Genomic DNA, 26947 nt, shown 5'->3' with positions numbered 1-26947 from the left:
GACTCGCACTTTCTTTCCCCTCTGTCCAACAAGACAGAGGGGAAAGAAAGTTGTAATCCTTCACAGTAAAACCTGACGGTCCTTGTGCTCGGCCCCTCCCACAAACCTGCAATGCGACTGCTTCCACGTCAGAATCCAGAAATGAAACTGAGTGAGAGCTGCAGCTGAAACAAGAGCATTAAACTGTCTCAACAACACAGCAGAGCTTCTGTCCGACAGTGGTGAGTACAGATGACACGTTTTAGAGTCCAAACCAAATGTGACTTCCTGTCTATGTGGCAGGAAATCCAACTGTAAACATGTTCCTTCTCCGAAGGATAAAATAAGTGTTCATTCGACGGCATTTGCTGAACAGAGAAAAAGAAGTTTATCGTAAAAATGTTCCTCTGTGATCACAGTGCCTGAGAGGCTCCCCACTTTAACATCAAACAAATAAATTAAATCAAAGAATCTAAATCTTTATCTTGTTGCTTTGCCAGGGCGTGTCCCACTTTTGCTCCTTGTTAATAAGTATAAACCATAAAATTATAAATGAGAAGGAAAGAAGCTCTGTGAAAAAGCTACAGTCAAGTCCTGTTTGTCTCTAAACAAGTTTGAGCTCAGACAAATCTGAATCTCTTCACAGGAACATCAAACCCAGTTCATCACATTCATTTTCACACAGCAGAGCTTCTGTCAAACACGGGTGAGTACAGATGATCACGCTTCCTGTTTCTACACAAATCTTCTGCGACACGGGCGGTTGCCCGGGGCGGCATCGTGTCGGGGGGCGGCATCACGGGCATCGGCTAAAAAAAAAAAATGCTTGTACTCCTGCTGCCCCGACATCAGCCCGCGCATATCGGGGATGTCACAGGCACCGATCGGTTTTCTGTCGCCCATTTGCTGGGAGTAAGGGCGCCCTCCGTTTGCGAGGTGCGCCTGCTGCTGGCGGCGCAGAGAGGAGAGGGCGGGGCGGCGGGGAGTCTCTGACCGGCTGGAGCAGCGTCTAATAACCAACTAACAAAATAAAACAACATAAAATCAAACCAACAAACACGAAAACACCAGACATCATAATACAGACTTATCATTTGCACCGATGTTTTTTAGAAATTCTACACGCGAAAAGTGAGCGCGAGAGCCCTCGGTGCGCCTGCGCGCTGCTGAAGTCAAAGTAAACTTTATTGTCATCTCCGCTACAGACAGTCCAGCATATAGAGAGACGAGACGACGAGGCTGCAGTTACAGCAGTGCAAGTAAACAAACAGTATGTATAAGAAGAGTAAGAAAATAAATCTACACTTTAGGACTCGGGGTAAAGGATCAATAACAATTTAAAATTTACAGTTTGATGATTTAAAGTCTCACACACAACCCGTCGAAAGGGGCGGGGCCTGCTGCTTCCAAATAGAGCACATTTCATTCATAATGTTGTAAATCCAAGCCCATCATGTATTCATGATTTGAATCCTGGGTTGTGTGAAATCCCAGAAATCAACCTTAGACAAAGTGAATCTGTGAACTGTGTGTTAGGTTATGTTGTGCTGATCCTCGGGTTGGGGGACTTGTGTTCATACTGGAGTGCAAAATTAAAACCAAGATGGACAAAAACAGTTCAAAGCCATCAGGTGCTCAGTTTAGAAAAAAGAGAAAAGAAGAGGAGGAGAAACGAGCGACAGATGCAGGTAAGCAGATGTGTGATTGGATAATGGCAGGTCATCCTGAACCAATCAGAGTCAGAATACTTCATTAATCCCTGAGGAAAATATGTGGGTTACAGTTGCTCCAAGAAGAAATGGTAAAAATAGCAACAGTAACAGACTAATCTTCAAACAATACATTATGTTACAGATGTTAATATTAATTAGTCAGTGTCAATTGTTGATTCATCCTGTTCTCATTGTATGAAGAAGCCGTTTGCATACTATGCATAGTCTCTCTCTTTTCATATGTGTGTGTGTACAACAGTTTTATGTTAATGTATAATCCTTAATATGTTTTGTTTGTGTGTGTGTGTGTGTGTGGGTGGGGGGGGGGGGGGGGGGTAGAGGGAGTGTTCGCCCAGGGCACCAAACAGGCTAGGACCGCCACTGCTTCAGCTGTTCATCCCTCCTTTTATGAGAATCCAAGGTTACGTTCACTCTGCAGGTCTTGATGCTCAATTCCGATTTTTTGATCAAATCCGATTTTTTTGTCTGCTCGTTAACACTACAAATAAAATGCGACAGCAAACGCGCTCTAGTGTGAACGCTCAAAGCGGCCGCATGCGCAAAAGAAGACGTCACACAGTTTAGTCCCAGAGCAACAGTATTGTTTGACTGATGGCCCTTAATATAAAGACTTCGAACTTTACGTTTCCCAATTTTTGCTTTAAGTTATTTTGTTATTTACATAATAATGTAAATAACCTAATAATGATCCTTATTACTGTTTAAGAGAGGAGCGCTGCTTCGAAGAATAGCTGCAGATTTCTGTCACAATCTGCAGATTATACAGAACAAACAAAATGTTCACGTTTCTCCAACGTTGTCTTCCCAACAGTTTCACTGACATCTACATTGGATGGCCAGGAGGCGTTCACGATGTCTTCTCCGGCGCTGATAATCGGCGTCTGTCTTGTGTCAGTGACGTAAAAGACGGATTTAATGCGACATGACCATCAAACAGCAGTCGCTTTCTGAAACATCAGATATGTATCGGATTCAGCACCACATACGAAAGTGACCCATGCAGGTCGGATTTGAAAATATCGGATTTGTGCCGTTCACACTGTCACACCATGATCGGATAGATGGTCGCATAGGGTCAGAAAAATCGGATTTAATGCGCTTTCGCCTGCAGTGTGAACGTAGCCTAAATCAGTCAAATACATTTGAATTACTGGAGTCATGTTATAGTCAAATCTAAAAAAAAACCCTGGGTCACCAATAGGTGAACCGCAGTTGGAATATAGTCCCAGTCCCATTCTTAGAGGACCTGACCTGTTACTAGATTTGAATGGAGAGTTTCTATTTTACTCTGCACAACTTTTGTCATATTTACGGTATAGTTATTTTAATCTGCACCGCCTTATTTTTAGTCTATGTACACAGGAAGCACACAGACCAATCGCGTGCATTGAAGCTAATTCCATGTGGCGCTACTCAGCTTGTCACATAATTTATTCAAAGCGCATGTGGAAGAAAACTGCATGAAGACCAGATGCAGAAATCTGAAGAAGTAAGTCAAAGAAACAGAAGGGTTGAAGCTGAGAGGGTTCACGTGTGAAGTCTAGTTAAGGAAAAAGAAGAAAAGATGAAACTCAAACTACATCTTGTCATTATTTTTATAATAATAATAATAATGGATTGGATTTATATAGCGCTTTTCAAGGCACCCAAAGCGCTTTACAATGCCACTATTCATTCACTCTCGCATTCACACACTGGTGGAGGCAGCTACAGTTGTAGCCACAGCTGCCCTGGGGCAGACTGACAGAAGCGAGGCTGCCATATCGCGCCATCGGTCCCTCTGGCCATCACCAGTGGTCAGAGGGGCCTAATTAGTAATTAAGCATTTATTTGAAAATAACTTGTTATCTTTGAATGTAAAACCCATTTTACTTGAAATGAGACAAACGCACTTTATTATTATTTTATAACCAGAGTATGGTTCAGCTGTGAACTGTGAACATTAAAAATAAACATTGCTGAAATACTACTGTCATGGTCCGGAGTCTGCGACTCCGTGTTTATGTTTAGTTTATTAGTATTCTGTGATTTTGGTTACCTGGGTGTTTGTACTCTTCTGTTTCATGGTTCATGTTCCTATGTTCTGTTTCCCCCAGTCTGTGTTTAGTTGGTGTGTTACGTCATTGCGTGTATGTGTTGCCTGTTTTATTGCAAAGGTCTGTGTCTTATGTGAGTGTTTTCAGTTTGCCTCCCTAGTCTCGTCACGATAATCACTCCCAGCTGTGTTCCCCACCTGTGTGTGATCTCCCTGTGTTCTCTGAGTGTATTTAAGTTGTGTCTTCTGTCATAGTAGTTGCTGGTTCGTCTGTGTTGTTTCCCCTCGGTCTCCCTGCATCTCTCCATGTGTATTTCCCCGGACCTCCCTGCATCTTCGTTTCTGGTTTGTTTTGTTAGTTTTACCCAGTTTAGGCTCCAGTTTCATGTTCCCAGTGGCTTTGTTGTTTGTATTTCTTTCGTTAATAAATACTCACCTGCACCAGAGCTGCCACGTCCTGGTCCTACATAATTCCACACGGCTTGCCCCGGCAAACCGTGACAACTACTGAATATTACTTTCTTTGTTTTATTTGACAGCCAGATATTATACTTCATAGATTTGAAACCTTAGCACTGTGAATTCAGGATTGCATGCTATTGGTGAGCAGTGGGTTTGTAATAACAAACCCAGTCTCCAGTCAGAATTAGTGCTGTTCCAGTATAACACAAATTCAAAGACCATTTATATTACATATTACAATCTTTATGATGTAAAGCACCACATTTTTCTGTTTTACCTGTACTATCACTTATTATGAAAATGGACAGAACCTGGGATAACCTTCCTCATGAATAAATAAATAATTACTAGGGACCACTAAATATGTGTGTTATGCTCTAGCAAAGTGTATGGCAGTGCAAAATAAGGGTTAAAAGGGTGTCCCCGCCCCGGTCCCCAAAACCAGAAGTCTATAGCAATTCAAATCTAGGTGACTGGACATACAGACACCTGTCTATATACAGTCCCATAGTTGATGGTGTATCTCAGAGCACAAATCAAGTCATGAAATTGCCTTTAGACCTCTGGGACAGAATTATATCAAGGCACAGGAGGAACAGAAATCTTTCTGTGGCAATAAGGTCCCAACAAGCAAAGTGGCTCCATCATCCATAAACGGAAGAAGTTTGAAACCCCAGGACTCTAGCCAGAGCTAGCTGCCCGTCCAATCTGAGCGATCGGGGTAGATGAGCCTTAGACAGGGAGAGGACCATGAACTCGATGGTCACTCTGCAAGAGATCCAGAAGCAGAACCTTCCAGAAGGATGACCACCTGCAGCTCTTCATCAGTCAGAGCTGTATGGTAGAGTGGCCAGCCAGAGCCACTCCTCAGTAAAACCCCACTTGGAGTTTGCCAAAAGGCAGGCGAAGGACTCTCAGACCTCAGCCTGAATGCCAAGGTTTATGTCTAGAGGAAACCAGGCACGTCTACCCAATACCATCCCTCGAGTGAAGCATGGTCAATGTCAATTTTATTTCTATAGCACATTTAAAAATGACAAAGTTGACCAAAGTGCTTTAAGAGTTAGCAAATGAACAAGAGAAACCATATAAAAATAAATGCAATTAAACAAAACATAAGAAGAAGCAAATGTGATATATTGTTACAACATGAAATAAAAAAAACCCTGATGGTACTCAAACTGAACTCGAATTAACAGCCAATCAAAGAAGTGAGTTTTAAGGCGTGATTTGAAAAACTGTATAGACTCTGAAGTACAAATATCAAGTGGCAAGTTATTCCAGCCTCTAGGTGCTGCAACTGCTAAGGCCCAATCTTCTCTATGCTTTAATCGACACCTCAGCTGTACTAAGAGCCAGACGATCTCAGTGTTCTTTTGGGGTTGTATATGTTAAAGAGTTTGCTTAAATAGCTGGGAACCATACTATTTAAGGTTGTTAATAATAATTATAATACTATTAAGAGCATTAAGGCAACTGCTGTTGTGATTTGGACTATTATATCAATAAAACTGAATTGAAAATTAATTGAATTTACTAGCAATAAAGCTGAGCCAGGCACCATCTCTGTGCCTGGCTCCAGGGCAGGGCCCTGGTGAGTACACTCGCCCACATTGGCTCCAATATAAGTTCTGCACTGCCTGTTGTGTGAGACCCATAGGATCACAAATTTTTAAAGAGACCATCAAGACTTCCTGTTTTGGGTTGTTGGTTCCACAGATCCCTCTCCGTGAATCGCTACCTTATCGTGGTGGAGGGGTTTATGTGTCCCAGGGATCCCAGGGGCTATGTTGTCTGGGGGCTTTTGCCCCCTGGTAGGGTCTCCCATGGCAAATTGGTCCTGGGTGAGGGACCAGACAAAGAGCGATTCAGAAGACCCTTATGAAGAGAACATTGAGGGAACAGTTTAGCCTGCCCGGGATAGGGTTACTGGGGCTCTGCCCTGGAGCCAGGCCCGGGGAGGGTGCCCGAGGGCGAGCGTCTGGTGGCCGGGCCTTAGTCCATGGGGCCCGGCCAGGCACAGCCCGAAGAGGAGACATGGGCCCATCCTCCCGCAGGCCCACCACCCGCAGGAGGCGCCATAGGGGTCGGGTGCATTGTGTGCTGGGTGGCGGCCAGGAGCGGAGGCCCTGGCGGACTGACCCCCGGCTGCCAAGACTGGCAATAGGGACATGGAATGTCACCTCTCTGGTGGGGAAGGAGCCTGAGTTAGTGCGTGAGGTTGAGAGGTACCGGCTAGATATAGTCGGGTTCACCTCTGCGCATGGCTTAGGCTCTGGAACCAGTCTCCTGGAGAGGGGCTGGACTCTGTCTCAGACTGGAGTTGCCCCTGGTGAGAGGCGGCGGGCTGGGGTGGGTATTCTAATATCCCCTCAGCTTGCTGCCGGTACGTTGGGGTTTTTCCCGGTGGATGAGAGGGTTTGTTCCCTGCGCCTTAGGGTCGGGGAACGGGTCCTGACTGTCATCTGCGCTTATGCGGCGAGTGGCAGTTCAGAGTACCCAGCCTTCTTAGAGTCCCTGGGGGGGTGCTGGAAGGTGCTCCACCTGGAGACTCTGTTGTCCTGCTGGGAGACTTCAATGCTCACGTGGGTAACGACAGCGAGACCTGGAGGGGCGTGATTGGGAGGAACGGCCTCCCTGATCTGAACCCGAGCGGTGCTTTGTTATTGGACTTCTGTGCTAATCACAGTTTGGCCATAACGAACACCTTATTCGAACATAAGAGTGTCCATAAGTGCACGTGGCACCAGGACGCTCTAGGCCGTAGGTCGATGATCGATTTTGTAATCGTATCACCAGACCTGCGACCATATGTTCTGGACACTCGGGTAAAGAGAGGGGCTGAGCTGTCAACTGATCACCACCTGGTGGTGAGTTGGATCAGGTGGCGGGGGAGGACGCTGGACAGACCTGGTGCACCTAAACGCGTAGTGAGGGTGTGCTGGGAACGTCTAGCAGAGGCCCCAGTCCGCGAGATCTTCAACGCACACCTCCGGCAGAGCTTCAACAGCATTCCGAGGAAGACTGGGGACATTGAGTCCGAATGGACCATGTTCAGCGTCTCCATTGCCGAAGCTGCTGCATTGAGCTGCGGCCGCAAGGTGGTTGGTGCCTGCCGTGGTGGTAATCCCCGAACCAAATGGTGGACACCAGAGGTGAAGGGAGCCACCAGGCTGAAGAAGGAGTCCTATCGGGCTTGGTTAGCTTGTGGGACTCCGGAGGCAGCAGACAGGTATCGACAGGCCAAGCGGAATGCGGCTCGGGCAGTGGCTGAAGCAAAAACTCGGGTGTGGGAGGAGTTCGGAGAGGCCATGGAAAAAGACTTTCAGACTGCCTCGAAGAGATTCTGGCAAACCGTCAGGCGTCTCAGGAGGGGAAAGCGGTGCTCTACCTGCACTGTGTATAGTGCTGGCGGAGCGCTGCTGACGTCGACTGAGAAAATTGTCAGGCGGTGGAAGGAATACTTCGAGGACCTCCTTAATCCCACTGACACGTCTTCCGAGGAGGAAGCAGAGTCTGGGGATGAGGGGAATGACCCGCCAATTTCCGGGGGCGAGGTCACTGAGGCAGTTAAACAACTCCTTGGTGGCAGAGCCCCTGGTGTGGATGAGGTCCGCCCCGAGTTCTTGAAGGCTCTGGACGTTGTAGGGCTGTCCTGGTTGACACGCCTCTACAATGTTGCGTGGAGATCAGGGGCAGTACCTGTGGACTGGGAGACCGGGGTGGTGGTCCCCATCTTTAAGAAGGGAGACCGGAGGGTGTGTTCCAACTACAGGGGGATCACACTCCTCAGCCTCCCTGGGAAAGTCTATGCCAGGGTGCTGGAAAGGAGAGATCGTCCGCTAGTCGAACCTCAGATACAGAAGGAACAATGCGGTTTTCGTCCTGGTCGCGGAACACTGGACCAGCTCTTTATCCTCTCGAGGATACTTGAGGGTGCATGGGAGTTTGCCCAACAAGTCTACATGTGTTTTGTGGACTTGGAGAAGGCATTCGACCGTGTCCCTCGGGGTGTCCTGTGGGAGGTGTTGCGGGAGTATGGGGTGTCTGGCCCATTGCTACGGGCCATTCGATCCCTATACAACCGTTGCAAGAGCTTGGTTCGCATTGCCGGCAATAAGTCGGACTCGTTCCTGGTGGGTGATGGGCTCCGCCAGGGCTGCCCTTTGTCTCCGGTTCTGTTCATAATTTTTATGGACAGGATTTCTAGGCACAGCCAAGTGGCGAAGGGCTTTCACTTTGGTGGCCTCAGAATCTCATCTCTGCTTTTTGCGGATGATGTGGTTCTGTTGGCTTCATCGGGTGGGGGCCTCCAGCTCCCACTGGAACGGTTCGCAGCCGAGTGTGAAGCAGCGGGAATGAGGATCAGCACCTCCAAATCTGAGACCATGGTTCTCAGCCGGAAAAGGGTGGAGTGCCCACTCCAGGTCGGGGATGAGTTCCTGCCCCAAGTGGAGGAGTTCAAGTATCTCGGGGTCTTGTTCGCGAGTGATGGGAGAAGGGAGCCGGAGATCGACAGACGGATTGGGGCTGCAGCTGCAATAATGCGGACGCTGCACCGGTCCGTTGTGGTGAAGAGGGAGCTGAGTGTAAAAGCGAAGCTCTCAATTTACCGGTCGATCTACGTCCCTACCCTCACCTATGGCCACGAGCTGTGGGTAGTGACCGAAAGAACGAAATCGCGGATACAAGCGGCAGAAATGAGCTTCCTCCGAAGGGTGGCTGGCCTCTCCCTTAGAGATAGGGTGAGAAGTTCGGCCATCCGGGAGGGGCTCAGAGTAGAGCAGCTGCTGCTCCACATCGAAAGGAGCCAGCTGAGGTGGTTCGGGCATCTGACAAGGATGCCTCCTGGGCGCCTCCTAGGTGAGGTGTTCTGGGCATGTCCCACCGGGAGGAGGCCCCGGGGCAGACCCAGGACACGCTGGATTATATCTCTCGGCTGGCCTGGGAACGCCTTGGTGTTCCCCCGGATAAGCTGGAGGAGGTGGCTGGGGAGAGGGAGGTCTGGGCCTCTCTGCTTAGGCTGCTGCCCCTGCGACCCGGCCCCGGATAAAGCGGATGAAGATGGATGGTTCCACAGATCGACAAAACCCAATTTGCACAGGCGAAACACATTAGTAAATCTGGCCCTAGATCCTTTGTTCAAGGACAAACAAAGGATATAAATACAATTTATTTGTATTTTAATTGAAACAACAAGACAATATTTCCTTCTTCTCATTATTTCTTTGTGCATTGTCTAGGTAAGAAGATCATTTACTCTGCTGGCTGAGAAACCATTTGTTTAATGTTTTTTTTTTTCTTCCTTCTTCAGAGTGCAGACATGTCTGCTGCCACCAATCTACAGTCTGAAGATCAGTTTCTGTGCTCCATCTGTCTGGATGTGTTCACTGATCCAGTCACCACATCATGTGGACACAACTACTGCAAAAACTGCATCACTCAGAACTGGGATGTTAATGACAGCTGCCAGTGTCCCCTGTGTAAAGAGACTTTCAACAGTAGACCTCAGCTGAGGGTAAATACTTTGCTTTCTGAGATGGTTGCTCAGTTCAGACGTGAATCTCAGCAGAAAGCCAGCAGCAGCAGCAGCTCAGAGCAACAAGCTGCCAAACTAGCAGAAGTTCCCTGTGACGTCTGCACTGGAACCAGACTGAAGGCCCTGAAGTCCTGCCTGGTGTGTCTGACCTCCTACTGTCAGACTCACCTGGAGCCTCATCTGACAGCTACAAGTCTGAAAAGACATCAGCTGATTGAGCCTGTGGAGAACCTGGAAAGCAGGATGTGTAGGAAGCACGATAAACATCTGGAGCTGTTCTGTAAGACCGACCAGACATGTGTCTGCATGCTCTGCTCTGTTCTAGATCACAAGGCTCATGAGTTTGTTCCTCTGAGAGAAGAATATGAAGGAAAGAAGGCAGAGCTGGAGAAGACACAAGCTGAAACTCAGCAGATGATCCAGAAGAGACGACTGAAGATTCAGGAGATCAAAGAGTCGGTGAAGATGAGTAAAGATGCTGCAGACAGACAGAAAGCAGAAGGTGTTCAGGTCCTCACAGCTCTGATGGAGTCTGTTGAGAGACGCCTGAAGGAGCTCATAAAGGAGATCGAAGACAAACAGGAAGCTACAGAGAAACAGGCTGAAGGACTCATCAAAGATCTGGAACAGGAAATCTCTGAGCTGATGGAGAGAAGCTCTGAGGTGGAGCAGCTCTCACACTCTGAAGACCACCTCCACCTCCTCCAAAGCTTCTCCTCCCTGAAAGCTGCTCCACCCACCAAGGACTGGACAGCGGTCAGAGTCCGTCCACCATCATGTGAGGGGACTGTGGGGAGAGCTGTGGCTCAGCTGGAGAAGACACTCTGGGAAGACATGAAGAAGCTGAATCATGCTGCGGTGTTGAAGGGGGTCCAGCAGTATGCAGTGGACGTGACTATGGATCCTGATACAGCACATCATTGGCTCATCCTGTCTGACGATAGAAAACAAGTACACTGCAGTGAGGTGAGGAGAAAGAGGAAACTTCCATACAACCCAAAGAGATTTACTTACTTTGTTAATGTTTTAGGAGAGCAGAGTTTCTCTTCAGGCAGATTTTACTTTGAGGTTCAGGTTAAAGGAAAGACTGACTGGGATGTAGGAGTGGCCACAGAGTCGATCAACAGGACAAAGAGCATGTCAATGAGCCCCGAGGATGGTTTCTGGACTGTGTGGCTGAGAGATGGAAGTGAGTACAGTGCTTGTGAAGATCCCCAAATTAACCTCTCTCTCAAGTCTGCTCCTCAGAAGGTGGGGGTGTTTGTGGACTATGAGGAGGGTCTGGTCTCCTTCTATGACGTAGATGCTGCAGCTCTGATCTACTCGTTCACTGGCTGCTCCTTCACAGAGAAGCTCCACCCATATTTCAGTCCCGAGCTTAATGATGATGGTACAAACGCTGCACCACTGATCATCTGTCCTGTCAATCAAACTGAGTAGAGCTAAGAATTTTTACTTTATTAGCAGATTACTTTATATTACAATTATTGTATATTACATAATTATATCTTTTTCTTTTGAAAGAGAAACATGAAACTGATATTTTAATTAATCAAGGAGAAGGCAAATAAAAAATATAACCAAGTATTTAAATAATGAAAAATAATTTTTGAAAAGTAACTTTTGCTCCAATTTTCTCCACTGCTATGGGATCTTAAAGCGTTCACACAAACAGTTGGTCTTTGCAGGCCAAAAACAACATAAAGAGGAGCAGCCTGCAGGGTGTTTGACTAGTAAGACTTAGAATCATTTATAGAGACGAGTTCTCTGCACAACGTGGTCACAGAACACAGTCAGGACACTTTAAACAAAAAGAAAACTTACTACTTCTTGTACTAAGAGATTAAACAGAGAGAATATGATCCTGTGGAGCGCATACAGGTCAGGCTGAGGAGATCAGAAACTGTCCCATTACAACACATCGAAGATTTCCAGTAGCACCAGTGTAACAACATTGTATAATAAGAAAATTACAGACAAACATTTAGCTGGTTTAAGGGGTCATGTGGGCAATTATCATAGTGTAGTGTGGAAAGGTCTGACTAATGATTTTAAACTTACTGGTTTTTCCAAATGTCATATTGTGGTAAGTCAAGGTTTAAAGAAATGTTATATTTTAGCTTTCATCCATCCACTTCCGCTTATCCTTTTTTTTAGTTTTTTTTTTTGGCAGCACGGTGGCACGGTGGTTAGCACTGTTGCCGCACAGCAAGAAGGTCCTGAGTTCAATTCCACCATCAGGCCGGGGTCTTTCTGTGTGGAGTTTGCATGTTCTCCCCGTGTTTGCGTGGGTTCTCTCCGGGTACTCCGGCTTCCTCCCACCGTCCAAAGACATGCAGCTTGTGGGGATAGGTTAATTGGATAATCCAAATTGCCACTAGGTGTGAATGTGAGTGTGAATGGTTGTTTGTCCCTGTGTGTTGGCCCTGCGACAGACTGGCGACCTGTCCAGGGTGTACCCCGCCTCTCGCCCTATGACAGCTGGGATAGGCTCCAGCGCCCCCCGCGACCCTGAAAAGGATAAGCGGACGCGAATGGATGGATGACTTTAGTTTTCCAGCTGTGGTCAGTGATCTAAAGTTGCTGTTTCATGTCCATAAACACGATGAAGTACATTTATATTTTATTGTTATTATTTAGCAAAAGCTGATTGTAAAACAAAACTAAATGGAATCTAAATATGTGACAAATGTGTAAATAAACAATAATTAATGTTAAAATGAGTGAGCAGTGATTTCCCATCTACCGGCTCTAGCTGGGATAGGCTGCAGCCCCCCAGCGACCCCGACAAGGAAAAGTGGAAGAATATGGATGGGACAATGATTCCTTTGATGATTTGAGTAACAAATACTGAGAAGGAAAAATCTGTTTTATACACCAACAGTGTGAGCAAATTCTCATGGTGTATGTTGGTGAATTACAATTACATATATTTGGTGCCATTATTAGTTACTATTAACCGCTGTCTCTCTTCCACAGCATGTCTTTATCCTGTCTTCCTTCTCTCACCCCAACCAATCACAGCAGATGCCCCTCCCCCCCAAGCCTGGTTCTGCCGGAGGTTTCTTCCTGTTAAAAGGGAGTTTTTCCTTCCCACTGTCGCCAAAGTGCTGCTCATAGGGGTCATATGATTGTTGGGTTTTCTCTGTATGTATTATTGTAGGGTCGACCTTACAGTATAAAGCGCCTTGAGGTGACTGTTGTTGTGATTTGGTGCTGTGTAAATAAAACTGAATTGAATTGACCAGGCTGAAAGGCTGACGTAGACCAGGAAAAAGGGGGGGGAGAGAGAGAGAGGGAGGCTGCAAGAAGGGTCTGGCGCTGCTGAAGGCCAGGATGGTGGATGGACGTCCTACAGAAGAGGCTGATGAGGCTCAGAGAATGAAACATGTTAACAGACTTTGATGTCATTAATAGGTATACGCCTACTTACCAACTTTTAACCCTGTGGGGTTGACAGACGCACCAGCGCGTCCAAATCACATGACCAATTTAAGATGACATTTCAACAAGTTGCTGTCTCCAGTTCAACTTCTGTTGAAACTGGACTTCAAACTAAATGCTAATGTTTCTTCCTGATTTCTATCGTCACCTTCACTGCTGGAAGAAACTATAAAAATTGTGTTTCCTAAGGCCAAAGCTATCGAGCACTCTGCTTGTGGCCTAAATAAATGTCAAACAATCAAAAAATGATATGGCAACATGTGGCAATTGGTTGTATAGGAAGAGGGAGAAGTTTTAGGGGTGAGGGCGGCGAGAGAGAGAAATTTTGACTGTGCCACTGTTTCTGTGCCATATTGAATGATCTGGTTCATTTAAAATAAAGCAAATAATGATTGAATCTCAACCAAGTCAATGCCAAACTGTGCACGAGGGCTTTTCGCAGTGCAGGAGAGTACGTTTGATTTGAGAGATTTTTGTAATTTTACAGTTTTAAGCAAAGATGCATTTGATGATAATATGCACATTAAAGTGTGCAATTCAGTTTTGGCCTCCATAAAGTAAGAAAAAGAACGATAAGAATATAGGCCAGACAAATTTAAGCAGCCTGAGTTTGTTCAGTCATTATTTGAAATACAGCTATGGATCTTACACAAATTGCATCGTTTGTGTGATTTACTCTGCCTCACAGAAACCTGACAGCAGAATGACGATGTTAGTTAAACTCACTCAGGTGTTGCTGCTGAATATTCCATGCTTGGCTTTGACAGTCTGCACCACAATGTTTTCAAACACCGGTGTGCAATGAATCTTGGGATAGGATACACCTGACCCATCCTTTAGATCTGGGGGAAAGGAGGACACCTTTGTGTGTCATATGTGGAGTAGCCTTCAATTCTTCAATGTGAGGCCCTCAAACTGGGCCTACAAAAGGATGTGGCCCCTGACTCTGGCCCGTATCCTCATTTGAATCTGTCTGAAACAAGTACTTTATAGTAATGTGAGGAAGAAAAGATCTGACTGTCATATTACCTTTTGTCTGCAGTCCCCGGCTTCCCTTATTATACTCTATTTCAGAGACCCGTGCTCTAGTTCCACGCACCATGCGCGTTCCCCTCCTGTCTAGTTTCCACCTGTGTGTATTGTAAATAAAGTCTCGTCAAACTTGAGTCCTGCTGTCTGTATCTGCGCCGAGCTCCAGGTTAGGTACTGGCCTGCTGTGACATCTCCCTGCATACTTTTTCATTATTGCTTCTGACTACTCAGCCATCTAAAAGCTGACGTGTATCGTAAACCTACACATACGGTTCAGTATTTAAGGCTTGAGTTGAACAATAACTTCCACATTTTATATTTTTGTGTCAGAAAACTTCAGAGTTTCTAAAATCTGAGTTGACTGTTCTGGAGAAGAAGAGGAGATGCAGTGACACCCCCATGATGTTTCTTCAGGAGATCGTCAGTGCAAATGTTCCTGGTCTGCTCCTGTGAATGTGACTATCAAAGTGTGCCATTATTTATGGGGAAATAATGTAAAAGTGTTCAGTCGCTCAGGTCCTGCTCTGAGACTGAGAAGCTTCACTTGTCTGTGAACACTTCACTCTGTTGCTCCATCAGTGGCAGGAATAGTTAGGGTCATATATATTTAGACAGTGACACAAGTTTTGTTTTTTTACCTGTTTATTCCAATTATAGTTATATGATGGACATGAACATAATGTGTAGACTGTCAGCTTTCATTTGAGGGCATCCACATTCAAATGGGACGAAGGGTTCGGGAGTTTCAGCTCCCTAAAATGTGCCAACCTCTTTTTAAAGGGACCAAATGTAATTGGACACCTAACTCAAAGGCTACTTGATGTGCAGGTGTGGGCAATTCCTCTGTTATGTCATTATCAGTTAAGCAGATTTAAAGGCCTGGAGTTGATTTGAGTTTTCGTGCTTGCATTTGAAAGATTTTGCTGTGAACAGACAACATGAGGTCAAATGAGCTCTAAGTGCAGGTGAAACAAGCCATCCTTAAGCCGGGAAAACAGAAAAAAACTATCCAAGAACTTCCTACAATATTCAGAGAGGCAGAATCTTTGAGAAAGAAAGAAGGCACTGGTGAACTCAGCACCTGAACATCCACACAAGACAGCAGTGGTGGATGATCGCAAAATCATTCCACGGTGAAGCCAACCAAGTGAACAACACTCCAGGAGGTTGTACCGATATCCAAATCTACCATAAAGAGAAGACTGCATGAAAGTAAACACAGACAGTTCACTGCAAGGTGCAAGACACTCATACACAGGGATGGGTATTGATAAGATTTTCACGATTCCGATTCCATTTTCGATTCTGTTTAATGATTCGATTCTTTATCGATTCTTTTTAAAAAAGGAGAACACTAAGGTCGATTAGCTTAGAACTTTGTTTTATATCTTCTCTTTGAACAAGATAGAAATTTAGGAGTAACATGGCCTTACAAACCCAACAGTGAGATCTTAAGAGATCCAGCCTACGGCTCTTCAATGGGGTGTCACAGGGTCCCCGGGAAAAACATTGTAAATGTAAAATAATAAAATAAATATTCTTCTGTAGCAATAACAAAGTATAACATAAATTATTCTGTAGCAATTACACAAGAATATCCAGTAATGTCCCCGCCTACAATTAAACACATTCACTTACTGAAAATCATCTGCTGTGGCCAATGGGTGCAAGACTTTGACCACAAACTGAGTCACTGCTCGGTGACGTTCGTCTATCCTGGCCTGAAAGGAGACGCTACCGGTAGACTGCAGCGAGAACTGCCAGCATCTGAGCCAGACTCTGTCTCTCTCATCATGGTCACTAAATGCACAGTAATGGCAGGTTTGTAATAAGGCAGATCGCACTAACATAATATGCACTGTTGTTGATTATTTACCTGCCGCATTAACGGGAGAGGACGTGCAAACGTTACCGCTGCTGCTGGGTTGAGATTCACGAGTCCGGAATTAAAAACACGACATTCATTTAAGGTCATCGCGTGTTTTTTGCATATTCGTAGTGTTTCCTCCCTTAAATGAAATATCTACTTTGCAAGTATTGCAAGTTGCCCTGTTGTCATCCACTCTCGTAAAGTATAACCAAACTTTTGATCGTTTGAGCCGCCATGTTTCCTGTCAGGTAAATGACGCTCCGCAACGCGGTGACGTCATTCAGGGCGACTGGAATCGATAAGGGAATCGTTTGCAAAAATGGCAAACAATCCCAAGGAATTGAAACAGTGGGAACCGGTTCTTGTTGAGAACCGGTTCCCACTGTTTTCGATACCCATCCCTACTCATAAACCTCAAGAACAGAAAGGCTAGATAGGACTTTGCCAAAAAAGAAAACCTAAGAAAAGCCAGCACAGTTCTGCAAAAACACTTGTGTTTCCTGATGATGTGACACAGGCCTGAAGCAGCTGAGTGAATTCTGAGCTGTTTAGAGACAGACTGTCTGCTCACATCCAGCTAAATTGGAATAGACTATGTGCACGTTAGCATATTCTACTTCCGGTGCGGAAACTCCTGTGGGGAGCTTTGTTTCCGGTGTCCTATTCACGCCCTGTTTACGGTCCAAAACAAGTTAAGCAAATGAATGAATCAAGCGGCGATTTACATTTCTCTAGATGTCTCGGGCATTTACCCAACATATCTGTAAATGATGTTCATCGACTTGTCGATATCTTTCCCCCGCGCCTCAGAGCAAAAGAGAAAATGCATTCAAATGTTATATTTCTCAGCTGTCTCTCATTTATCGCGGGTGTTATGTTCTAAAAATAACCAGCGAGAGGTGAAATCAAGGAGCCAATTTTATTTTTTGATGGTGCAAAACGTTTGGTGGACATCGTGGACATACAGCACTGCACTTCAGTCACACTGCTAGCATCGATGCAGCGATTCTGTACAGGAGAGACGGAGGAGATCGTCTGCAGCGATCAGGACGCAGGACGCAATGTGACGTAAAAAAAACAAAGCATGCAAACTCAAACAATCAAAAAATGATATGGCAACATGTGGCAATTGGTTGTATAGGAAGAGGGAGAAGTTTTAGGAGTGAGGGCGGCGAGTGCCACTGTTTCTGTGCCATATTGAATGATTTGGTTAATTTAAAATAATGCCAATAATGATTGAAGCTAAACCTGGGCGTTTCACTTGTCGACGACTAAACATAGGACAGAAAAGCAAACAGCAGCAGAAAGCTGGTGCAGTAAAGGCTGGGAGAGCAGCAAAAGTAGGAAACCCAGCATCTGGTGGTGTCCGTGACTTCAACACTTAAGGCCTTTGCCAGCAAAGGGTTTTGAATAAAGTAATAGAAATTATCAATTTATTTTCAGTTATTTAATTTTTCCAAATACTTTTGAGCCTGAAACGAAGGCATTGTGTTAAAATACTTTAGTTTCTCATATTTTTATGCGGTCATTTTGTCCAACACACTGAATTAAAGCTGAACGTGTGCACTTCACCTGCATCAGAGCTGTTTCATTTAAAATTCATTGTGGTAATGTACCAACATTAGAAAATTTGTCTCAATCCAAATATTCATGGACCAAACTGTAAGTCTGTCAGCTCACTAAAATAAAAACAAACACCTTCAGATCCTGAAGGATGCATAAAACAAACAGCCCGGTGGAGCTAACAGAGCGGCAGGAACAGCTGGATGACTCCTGTGAACGGACGAAGGATAAACAAGAGGCTGTCAGATGTCCACAACCATCGTTTTGTGAATGTCCAATCCTCCCGCCACCTGCAGGAGACAACAGGAAGTGATGTCACACACTGTTTTTTCTTGTTTTTAACTGAATCGACTCTGTAAACAGAGGAGGCCCCGAGAGCTCCGTGAACTAACAGAAAGATTTTAAAGGTAATTCTGTGTTGATCTGGGAGCCGATGAGGTGACTTCAGTTCTGTGGGCGTCAAACAGACCTGTGAGGGTTCTGGATTCGAAATGAGCTGAAGAGGTCCTGCTGGTGCTGTAGAGCAGCGGTCCCCAACCCCGGGCCACGGACCGGTACCGGGCCGCGAGAGCCGAGGCTCGGGTGAGAAGTTTATGGTTTTCAGGGTTTTATTGTGAACTTGGTTTCCCTGGGTCTTATTTTGAAAGAAATGTTTAAACGTTACCATAGCGACCAGCAGAGATGGACAGTAACGCGTTACTGTAATCTGATTACTTTTTTCGAGTAACGAGTAAAGTAAGGGATTATTATTGCAAAAACGGTAATTAGATTACTGTTACTTTCCCGTAGGAACGCTGCGTTACTGCGTTACTAAAACCGTGATTTTTTTGCGAGAATGTCTCATGACAGTGACGTAAGCAAGAGCGCCATTAGTGACAACAGCTGTGTGCAGATCAACAATGGATCATATATCGAGTGCAGAGAGAGTGTGAGCGTGCAGCGTTTAAAGCGTGGAAGTACTGACCTTACTTTGAGTTTGATTCCATAAAAAGTGACAAAAACATTAGTGTCCGCTGTGCGTGGGAAGAAAACTTCTTTTTACAGCGAAAAAACCCCTAAACTTCCAACAAGCACCGAGTAGCTACGACGTAATGGGAAACTCACAGAGAAACTCACGGATTCTTCCACTGACCGCGGCACACCTGCACCAGGGTAAACCTCCGCCTACCCCACTCCTGCTTTACAGGTGAAAATAGAGCAACAGGACCGCTGAGTCTTTGACTTTATTTATTTTCTGCTGTGTTTTACTTGCATCTATTTGAAAGACTGAGTGTAAACACAAAACTATTTTATTTTATGAGCTGGAATGTGCAGAAAATAGGTTTAAATGTTAAACTAATTTCTTCCAGTCAGTGAATGTTGCATATAATTAAATATTTGCTTGATGCATAAAGTTAAAAGATTAAAACTAATAAAACAAGTTTTAAAAAGAGACTTTTCCATCTGATTACATTTTGTATGATGGATTATGTAGAAAAAGTAGAATTGGGCTTAAAGATCTATTGCTTTATCACCTCTTCAGGGTGTAAATCGTGTTTTTAAAAAGTAACTAAGTAATTAATTACTTTTGAAAATAAGTAATCAGTAAAGTAACGGGATTACTTTTTTGGGGAAGTAATCAGTAATTAGTTACTGATGACTTTTTTCAAGTAACTTGAGCAACACTGGCGACCAGACAGCATTAAGGGCAGAGAGGAGGACGCTGCTAATAAAGTTACACAATCACACAGTGAATTCATGTTTATCATTATATTTACAGAACACCAGTTTCTGTCTCGGTTGAATCATTTTAATTTGTTGTGTTTGTCTGCGACACCTTAAAGGCCGGTCGGTGAAAATATTGTCAGACATAAACTGGTCAGTGGCACAAAAAAGGTTGGGGAGCGCTGAGTTAGATAATCCTGCAAGTACAGCTTCACGATGTTCTTCCCTAAGCGACCTTCTCGGGTCTTTACTGTTGGAGCTTTCTCAGAGTCAGTTTCTAACTTTTGATGCATGTTTTGAGCCGTGCTGGTCGCATGCACGCACACATGTGTTAGCACCATAACTCTGTCCTGGACCCAGTTTGCACTTCAACATCCTTTTTGACCTTTCATACAATAAATCTAGAAGTAATGGCCGTATCTGCAGCCCTCCTCCCTGCACATGAACTGAGATCAGCTGATTGAAGCCCAAATGTTTCATGTTTCTTTCTTTCTATTTGCTCCTCATTCAGGTAACTGAAGAACCTTTATAGCAGTTTTAAGTATAACACTTTACTGCATTACTAGGAAACGTAACGTGGTTGTAGCACAGATTACGGCGCGTTGCTTTGGTGCAGACTCCAGTTTGAGTCCAGGTGGTGAAACGAGTCACAAAAACTCACCGCGCAGAACTCCTCGAAGGAGATTCTGCCGTCTCCGTCTTTGTCGGCGCCTATGATAGTTTTGTCGACGATCTGCTGCAGCTGTGTGTCTTTCAGGTTGCTTCCCACCATCGTCTTTAGGACCTGGAAGAGTTCTCCATTGGAGATGTAACCGTCTTTGTCCATGTCGTAGATCCTAAAGGCAACTGAGGCCAAAGAAAATCACAGAGGAAATGTGAAGGTAAGTTTCAGTTCGATTCCATGTTATTTATGGTAAATGGCCTGTATTTATATAGCGCCTTACGCTAAGGACCCCAAAGCGCTTTACACACCCAGTCATCCACCCATTCACACACACATTCACACACTGGTGATGGCAGCTACATTGTAGCCACAGCCACCCTGGGGCGCACTGACAGAGGCGAGGCTGCCGGACACTGGCGCCACCGGGCCCTCTGACCACCACCAGTAGGCAACAGGTGAAGTGTCTTGCCCAAGGACACAACGACCGAGACTGTATTTATGTAGCACACAATCAAAACAACAACATTCGCCTCAAGGTGTTTAAAAATCGAGCATAGTTTATGAACCATGATGGTTAAAGCTGAAGTGCTTACAACGCAGCCGCTGCTCCTTGTTTCCTTTCACGCTGAACTGAAAGACTCCTTCAATGAACTCTGTGGAAAAGGAAAATCATCACTGTTGTTGTTTAAGGCTGAAGAACAAGAAGATCAAAAGGTCTGAGATACGATCGTCTCCACGCAGAGACAAAACGCTCCGAGAACAAACCGAACGGCTCGGTGCCTGCTGGGTAATCCTGCACACGTTGTGTTCATCGATTAATTATATGACTCAGCGGATCAGAGATGATATAAATGTCAAACCTGGACTGAGTAACTGAATCATGAGGATATTATTGACTGTAAAAAGGTGTCAAACTGTATCTGTGTGATAGCGATGAGGCTGTAACGGCTGAGCTGCTGTTCGTCTTCTGTAAAAACTCTTTCGCACCTCTGAAGTCGACTTCCCCGTTTTCGTCGGTGTCGAATATATCGATGACTCGCTGCACGAGGGGGTTCTGCTGGAGCTCTGGCAGGGACATGAACTCCTCCACGCTCAGGGATCCGGAGTCATCCAGGTCGAGTTTCTTAAATCTCCTTCCCAGCCTCTTAATCTGATTAGCGTCTGAAATGAAACACAGAGAGAGAGAAGGTGGTTTCTAGAGGAGATCACATGACCAGAGGCTGTCTGTCAGCTCTACCAGCAGAGGACACGCCGCAGTTTAAACACCTGTCGTCCACCTGTCGTCCACCTGTGCCTCACTTCCTGCCTCTTCATCCTGTCAGACTTACCGGCTGCCTGCTTGGTGCTGCCCATGGCTGCTGGCTGGACTTCACGGCTGTAACGGCTGTGCTGCGGGAGCTCCCGGTGCCTCGCTCTAAGCCCTAACACCCGGTCATGTGACACATCTTTCAACACTAATCACTCTGCTGATGACCACGAACTGAGCGTGCTCAGAAGGAACAGGGCAGCCCGGCACTCCACGTCAGGAGATGATCTCACACACAAGAGCAAAGAAACTAGAACACTTTAAATAATCACATCTGATTAAATGCAGAAACTTTAACATGTCCTTTCTTTGGTCTCTGACTCTGAACGCCTCCACGATGGGACAGGCGTTGTTGTGCGTCTGCTGTGGTGAAACTGCAGCGGCCTGAAGGTGGACCACACGATGAACCAGAGATTTCACCACACACGCTTTAAAGAAAAGAAAAAAAGCAAACGTCCTTCACCGATATGTAGTTCTAACTATTAAAATATGTCCAAAGGTGTGACGATTACCTGTTTTTGAATTACTTGAACTGTACAGCTGATACCGTGAAAGTGTTTGACTCGTATATCCACTGATGAACGTATGAAGAGTCCCATATTACCTACATGTTGATGCTAGGCTCCTCTTTAAATAAACCTTTATTTAAAACTACATTGAACACGTGTGAATTCAGCTCACAGCAGAAACAAGCTGCAGCTCTACGTTACAGTCAGGACAAACCACATCAGGAGAAGTTTTGTTGTTTGTTTAAATCCTGAAGGCTCTGCATCACAGAACTGAGCTGAATATTTTGATTGGTGGGCTAGCTGAAGATGACGTGCTGCTTGGGGTCCAAGCCAGTGGGGGGTCCAGAGGGATAACATTCAGGCCTCAGCTGACCTGCATCCAGTGTTTGTTCTGATCCCATCATCGCCATAAATTAACTCCATGTATTCACAAATCAGAAGGAGGAAACAAACTCTGACAAAAATTAAATGTTGGTTTAATAACAGCTCTGATCAGACTGCATTTGCTGGACATAGAAAAACCCGTTTACAGTACAAAGTTTGTGACCTCGAGGACAGAAAAATAAAATACTCTTTAAATCCAGATGGGCTGAGACCCTCATTAGTGTGTGATGGTTAACCATACAACACGCCTCACCCGTCCAGCCTGGGCGTGTTCTAATCCGACCTTTGCTCCTTGTTGATAAATATAAACCATAAAATCATAAAAAAAAGGGTGAGGAGGAAAGAAACCCTGTGAAAAGCTGCAGTCAAGTCCAGTTTGTCTCTAAACGAAGATTCACAGGAACGTCACACTGAGTCCATCACGTTCATATTCTGAGCCTCACAGCAGATTCTGTCCACTGGTGAGAACAGAGGTGAGTACAGACGATCGTGTTCGCACTGTTCGCACTGCAGGCAAGTCCAAACCAAACGTGAGTCCTCCTCTGTCTGTGGCAGACTGCTGGCTGACTCCTGGCATGGTAAGTGGTAAGTTATCCAGATATGGGCCAGGACTGGCATAGTTTGGTGTATGTGGCCCAGGCCCATAGAAAACAGGTCTGGCCCGGATCCGGCATCAAGCTGGCACTTCTGACTGACTGGTGTCGTGGCAGGGTGTATGTCAGCCAGATGTGGGCCAGGTCTGGCAATGATGGCACTATTTATGCTCCTATTTTAGTTAGAAGACCCAAATGCCATGTTGCAATACTATACTGCTATGGTAGCCAATGTTTCAAATGCAGGTTTGACAGGTTTGTGAGTGTACACTTTATCCAAAACCTAGAGACGGTTTTGCCACCAGGTGGCTGTAGCTCAGGAGGTAGAGCAGGTCACCTACTGATCGGCAGGTTAGTGGTTCAAGAGTGTGAATGTGTATGAATGTAGTGAGGAAGCACTCAGTTTAGAGAAAGCGTGTGATTGGGTGAATGTGGCATGTTGTATAGAGCGCTTTGAGTGATCTGGGAGAGTAGAAAGGCGCTATAAAAGAATCAGTCCATTCACTGTCTGAACAGAGTTTCGTCATCTTCCTTATCACTATTATGTTCCGGCGCATGTTGTTATTACTTGGATTGATTAAGGTACACATTAGGCTGACATCTGGGGCCAGAGCTGAAACTGTTCTGGGCCAGCACAGGGCTAGCAGTGTGTCTGCAACTGGCCTTGTGCTGGCCCATGTGTGGGCCACCAAAGGGCCGTCATTCTTTGCCGTGTGTGGGCCAGATCCGGGCCATATTAATGAAACTACACTTGCAAGAACAGCAAAGGGCTCACGTACGAGGACAGGACACCTCTGGGTTCTTTAACAACATCAAACAACTCAGTGTTCCAACATCTGGAAGAGGCTGCAGAGTTCATGTTGTATGTGAATCCACTTGCCATAATAACCACAATGCATCTGTGATGTTTATTGGCTTAATGGTGGCCTCTCTCAGAGGCAGTGGTAAAACATTGTCAGATTATGAGAGACAAGCCTGGGCTGTATTATAGATCACAGTAAGTTAAAGTTTAACAGTTTAGCTTGTTATTATATATAGCTCTGGTTGTACCAGAGCGCTGTGCCTCCTTTTGCCACTAGGTGGCAGGTTCCTTAACATGTGGCTGTTTTTATAGGCAAGGTGTGTTCCTCGTGTAATCTGTCTGTGTTTAGGTTTCACTGGTTTTATTCACAGTCGTTTTTGAGTTGTTTCTATGTGTGCTAGCTGTAGGATGTTAGATGTCTCCCCTAACACACATTCACAGACGCTGAGTGAGGTCTGTGGTGTGTTTTTGATTCTGAAAGGATTTGGTGGAGCACTTTGGGACTTTGTTTTTATGTTATTTTTTTCTTCACCTGAGGGTTCTTATTGTTTGTGTGGTGCCATTGCCGGTAGGAGGAGAGGATCAGTGATGGTCACCCAAATACCCACATATGGCAAGAGCAGAGTTTTGCTGTTGCCTGAATCAAATACACAGAAACCAAGGATATGTTGTCTGGCAGTGACACCAATAGCAGGAACCCCCAACATCCTTCTCACACTGAGGAATTAGAGGACAGAGGACTGCTGAGACTCTTGGACCGTAATTGTATTAACAGACCTCTCTGCATTGAATCATATCTGTTATTAACCTCTGTCTCTCTTCCACAGCATGTCTTTATCCTGTCTTCCTTCTCTCACCCCAACCAATCACAGCAGATGGCCCCGCCCCTCCCTGAGCCTGGTTCTGCTGGAGGTTTCTTCCTGTTAAAAGGGAGTTTTTCCTTCCCACTGTCACCAAAGTGCTGCTCATAGGGGGTCATATGATTGTTGGGTTTTTCTCTGTATGGATTATTGTAGGGTCTACTGTACAATATAAAGCGCCTTGAGGCAACTGAAGTTAGGGAACTTGTGAGTTTTAAAGGGTACGATCATGAAACCGTTCCTGTAATAGAACAATCTGAGGACATAATGAGTAAGCACATGAAGTTGTCAGGATGGGCATCTGTCACATCTGTCAGAACTGCTACGTTATGACTACAACCCTAACACTTGTTCCTTACTTTTAAAATATGAAATGTAAACAAAATTTCAAATAAGATGCATTTCCTTTCTTTCTCCCTTAGAGTGCAGAAATGTCTGCAGCCACCAATCTACAGTCTGAAGATCAGTTTCTGTGCTCCATCTGTCTGGATGTGTTCACTGATCCAGTCACCACATCATGTGGACACAACTACTGCAAAAACTGCATCACTCAGCACTGGGATGTTAATGACAGCTGCCAGTGTCCCAAGTGTAACAAGGTGTTCAAGACAAGGCCTGAACTTCATGTTAACACTTTGCTGTCTGAGATGGTTGCTCAGAGACGTGAAGCTCAGCAGAAAGCCAGCAGCAGCAGCTCAGAGCAACAAGCTGCCAAACCAGGAGAAGTTCCCTGTGACGTCTGCACTGGACCCAGACTGAAGGCCCTGAAGTCCTGCCTGGTGTGTCTGACCTCCTACTGTCAGACTCACCTGGAGCCTCATCTGACAGCTACAAGTCTGAAAAGACATCAGCTGATTGAGCCTGTGGAGAACCTGGAAAGCAGGATGTGTAGGAAGCACGATAAACATCTGGAGCTGTTCTGTAAGACCGACCAGACATGTGTCTGCATGCTCTGCTCTGTTCTAGATCACAAGGCTCATGAAGTTGTTCCTCTGAGAGAAGAATATGAAGGAAAGAAGGCAGAGCTGGAGAAGACAGAGGCTGAGATTCAGCAGATGATCCAGAAGAGACGACTGAAGATTCAGGAGATCAAAGAGTCGGTGAAGATGAGGAAAGATGCTGCAGACAGACAGAAAGCAGAAGGTGTTCAGGTCCTCACGGCTCTGATGGAGTCTGTTGAGAGACGCCTGAAGGAGCTCATAAAGGAGATCGAAGACAAACAGGAAACTACAGAGAAACAGGCTGAAGGACTCATCAAAGATCTGGAACAGGAAATCTCTGAGCTGATGGAGAGAAGATCTGAGGTGGAGCAGCTCTCACACTCTGAAGACCACCTCCACCTCCTCCAGAGCTTCTCCTCCCTGAAAGCTGCTCTAAGCACCAAGGACTGGACAGAGGTCAGAGTCCGTCCACCATCATATGAGGGGACTGTGGGGAGAGCTGTGGAGACACTCAGGAAAGACATGAAGAAGCTGTTTGAGGCTGCAGAGCTGAAGAGGGTCCAGCAGGATGCAGTGGACGTGACTCTGGATCCTGATACAGCAAATCCTTATCTCATCCTGTCTGACGATGGAAAACAAGTGAATCATGGTGATGTGAGGAAGAAACTTCCGGACAACCCAGAGAGATTTTCTTACTGTGTTTGTGTTTTAACAGAGCAGAGTTTCTCTTCAGGCAGATTTTACTTTGAGGTTCAGGTTAAAGGAAAGACTAAATGGACTTTAGGAGTGTCCACAGAGTCGATCAACAGGAAGGGAAACATCAGACTGATTCCTCAAAATGGTTTCTGGACTGTGTGGCTTAGAAATGGAAGTGAGTACAGTGCTTGTGCCGCCCCTCCGGTCCGTCTCTGTCTCCGGTCTGGTCCTGAGGTGGGGGTGTTTGTGGACTATGAGGAGGGTCTAGTCTCCTTCTATGACGTAGATGCTGCAGCTCTGATCTACTCGTTCACTGGCTGCTCCTTCACAGAGAAGCTCCACCCGTACTTCAGTCCTGGGCTTTATCAAGGTGTGAAAAACTCTGCACCACTGATCATCTGTCCTGTCAATCAAATTGAGTAACAACGTATTTGAATTGATGAGATGATTTATTTTCATTAAAGGGAATAAATAATCAGGTCCTGTTTGCATGCTTTTATTTTCTAAGCATTCTCATTACTAACAGTGTTTTTAACTGATGTCCTCCCTTAGAAGGGGCACCACATTGATGTAATACACTCAAAAAGCTACATGAAGAATTGTTTCGTTTCATAACATGTAACAATTCTCAAGAATAGTAACAAAAGGTAGCTGATGTCATAGCATGTCATTGTCTTCATGGTCTGCAGAAAATGATGTGTGTTAATTTTTTTTAGTGTAACTCATATCATGTAAAAATGTCTTATTTTGGGGTATTTTGTGTCTTTACCCACATAGCAAAATTGGTATGGCCTGGATCTGGCCCACGCAATGTGCTTACACATGGCCCAG

The 26947-nt window shown here is 45.4% G+C and overlaps 1 protein-coding gene across 1 annotated transcript; it reads left to right on the top strand.

Moving 5' to 3' along the window:
• Positions 1-694: 694 nt before the first annotated feature.
• Positions 695-26539, top strand: LOC308395962 (uncharacterized protein; the record flags this gene model as incomplete). Its single annotated transcript, XM_080881024.1, has 4 exons — positions 695-1667; positions 9524-11184; positions 21348-21429; positions 24902-26539. Exons 1-4 carry the CDS (start codon positions 1662-1664, stop codon positions 26537-26539), a joined length of 3387 nt encoding a protein of 1128 aa, XP_080737150.1. The 5' UTR covers positions 695-1661.
• Positions 26540-26947: the final 408 nt, after the last annotated feature.

Source organism: Rhamphochromis sp. 'chilingali' (genome assembly GCF_963969265.1).
Source record: "Rhamphochromis sp. 'chilingali' genome assembly, chromosome: 4".
In the NCBI taxonomy this organism is placed as follows: domain Eukaryota; kingdom Metazoa; phylum Chordata; class Actinopteri; order Cichliformes; family Cichlidae; genus Rhamphochromis; species Rhamphochromis sp. 'chilingali'.
The sequence above is the reverse complement of the archived record's forward strand: the minus strand, read 5'-3'. Positions and strand labels throughout refer to the sequence as shown.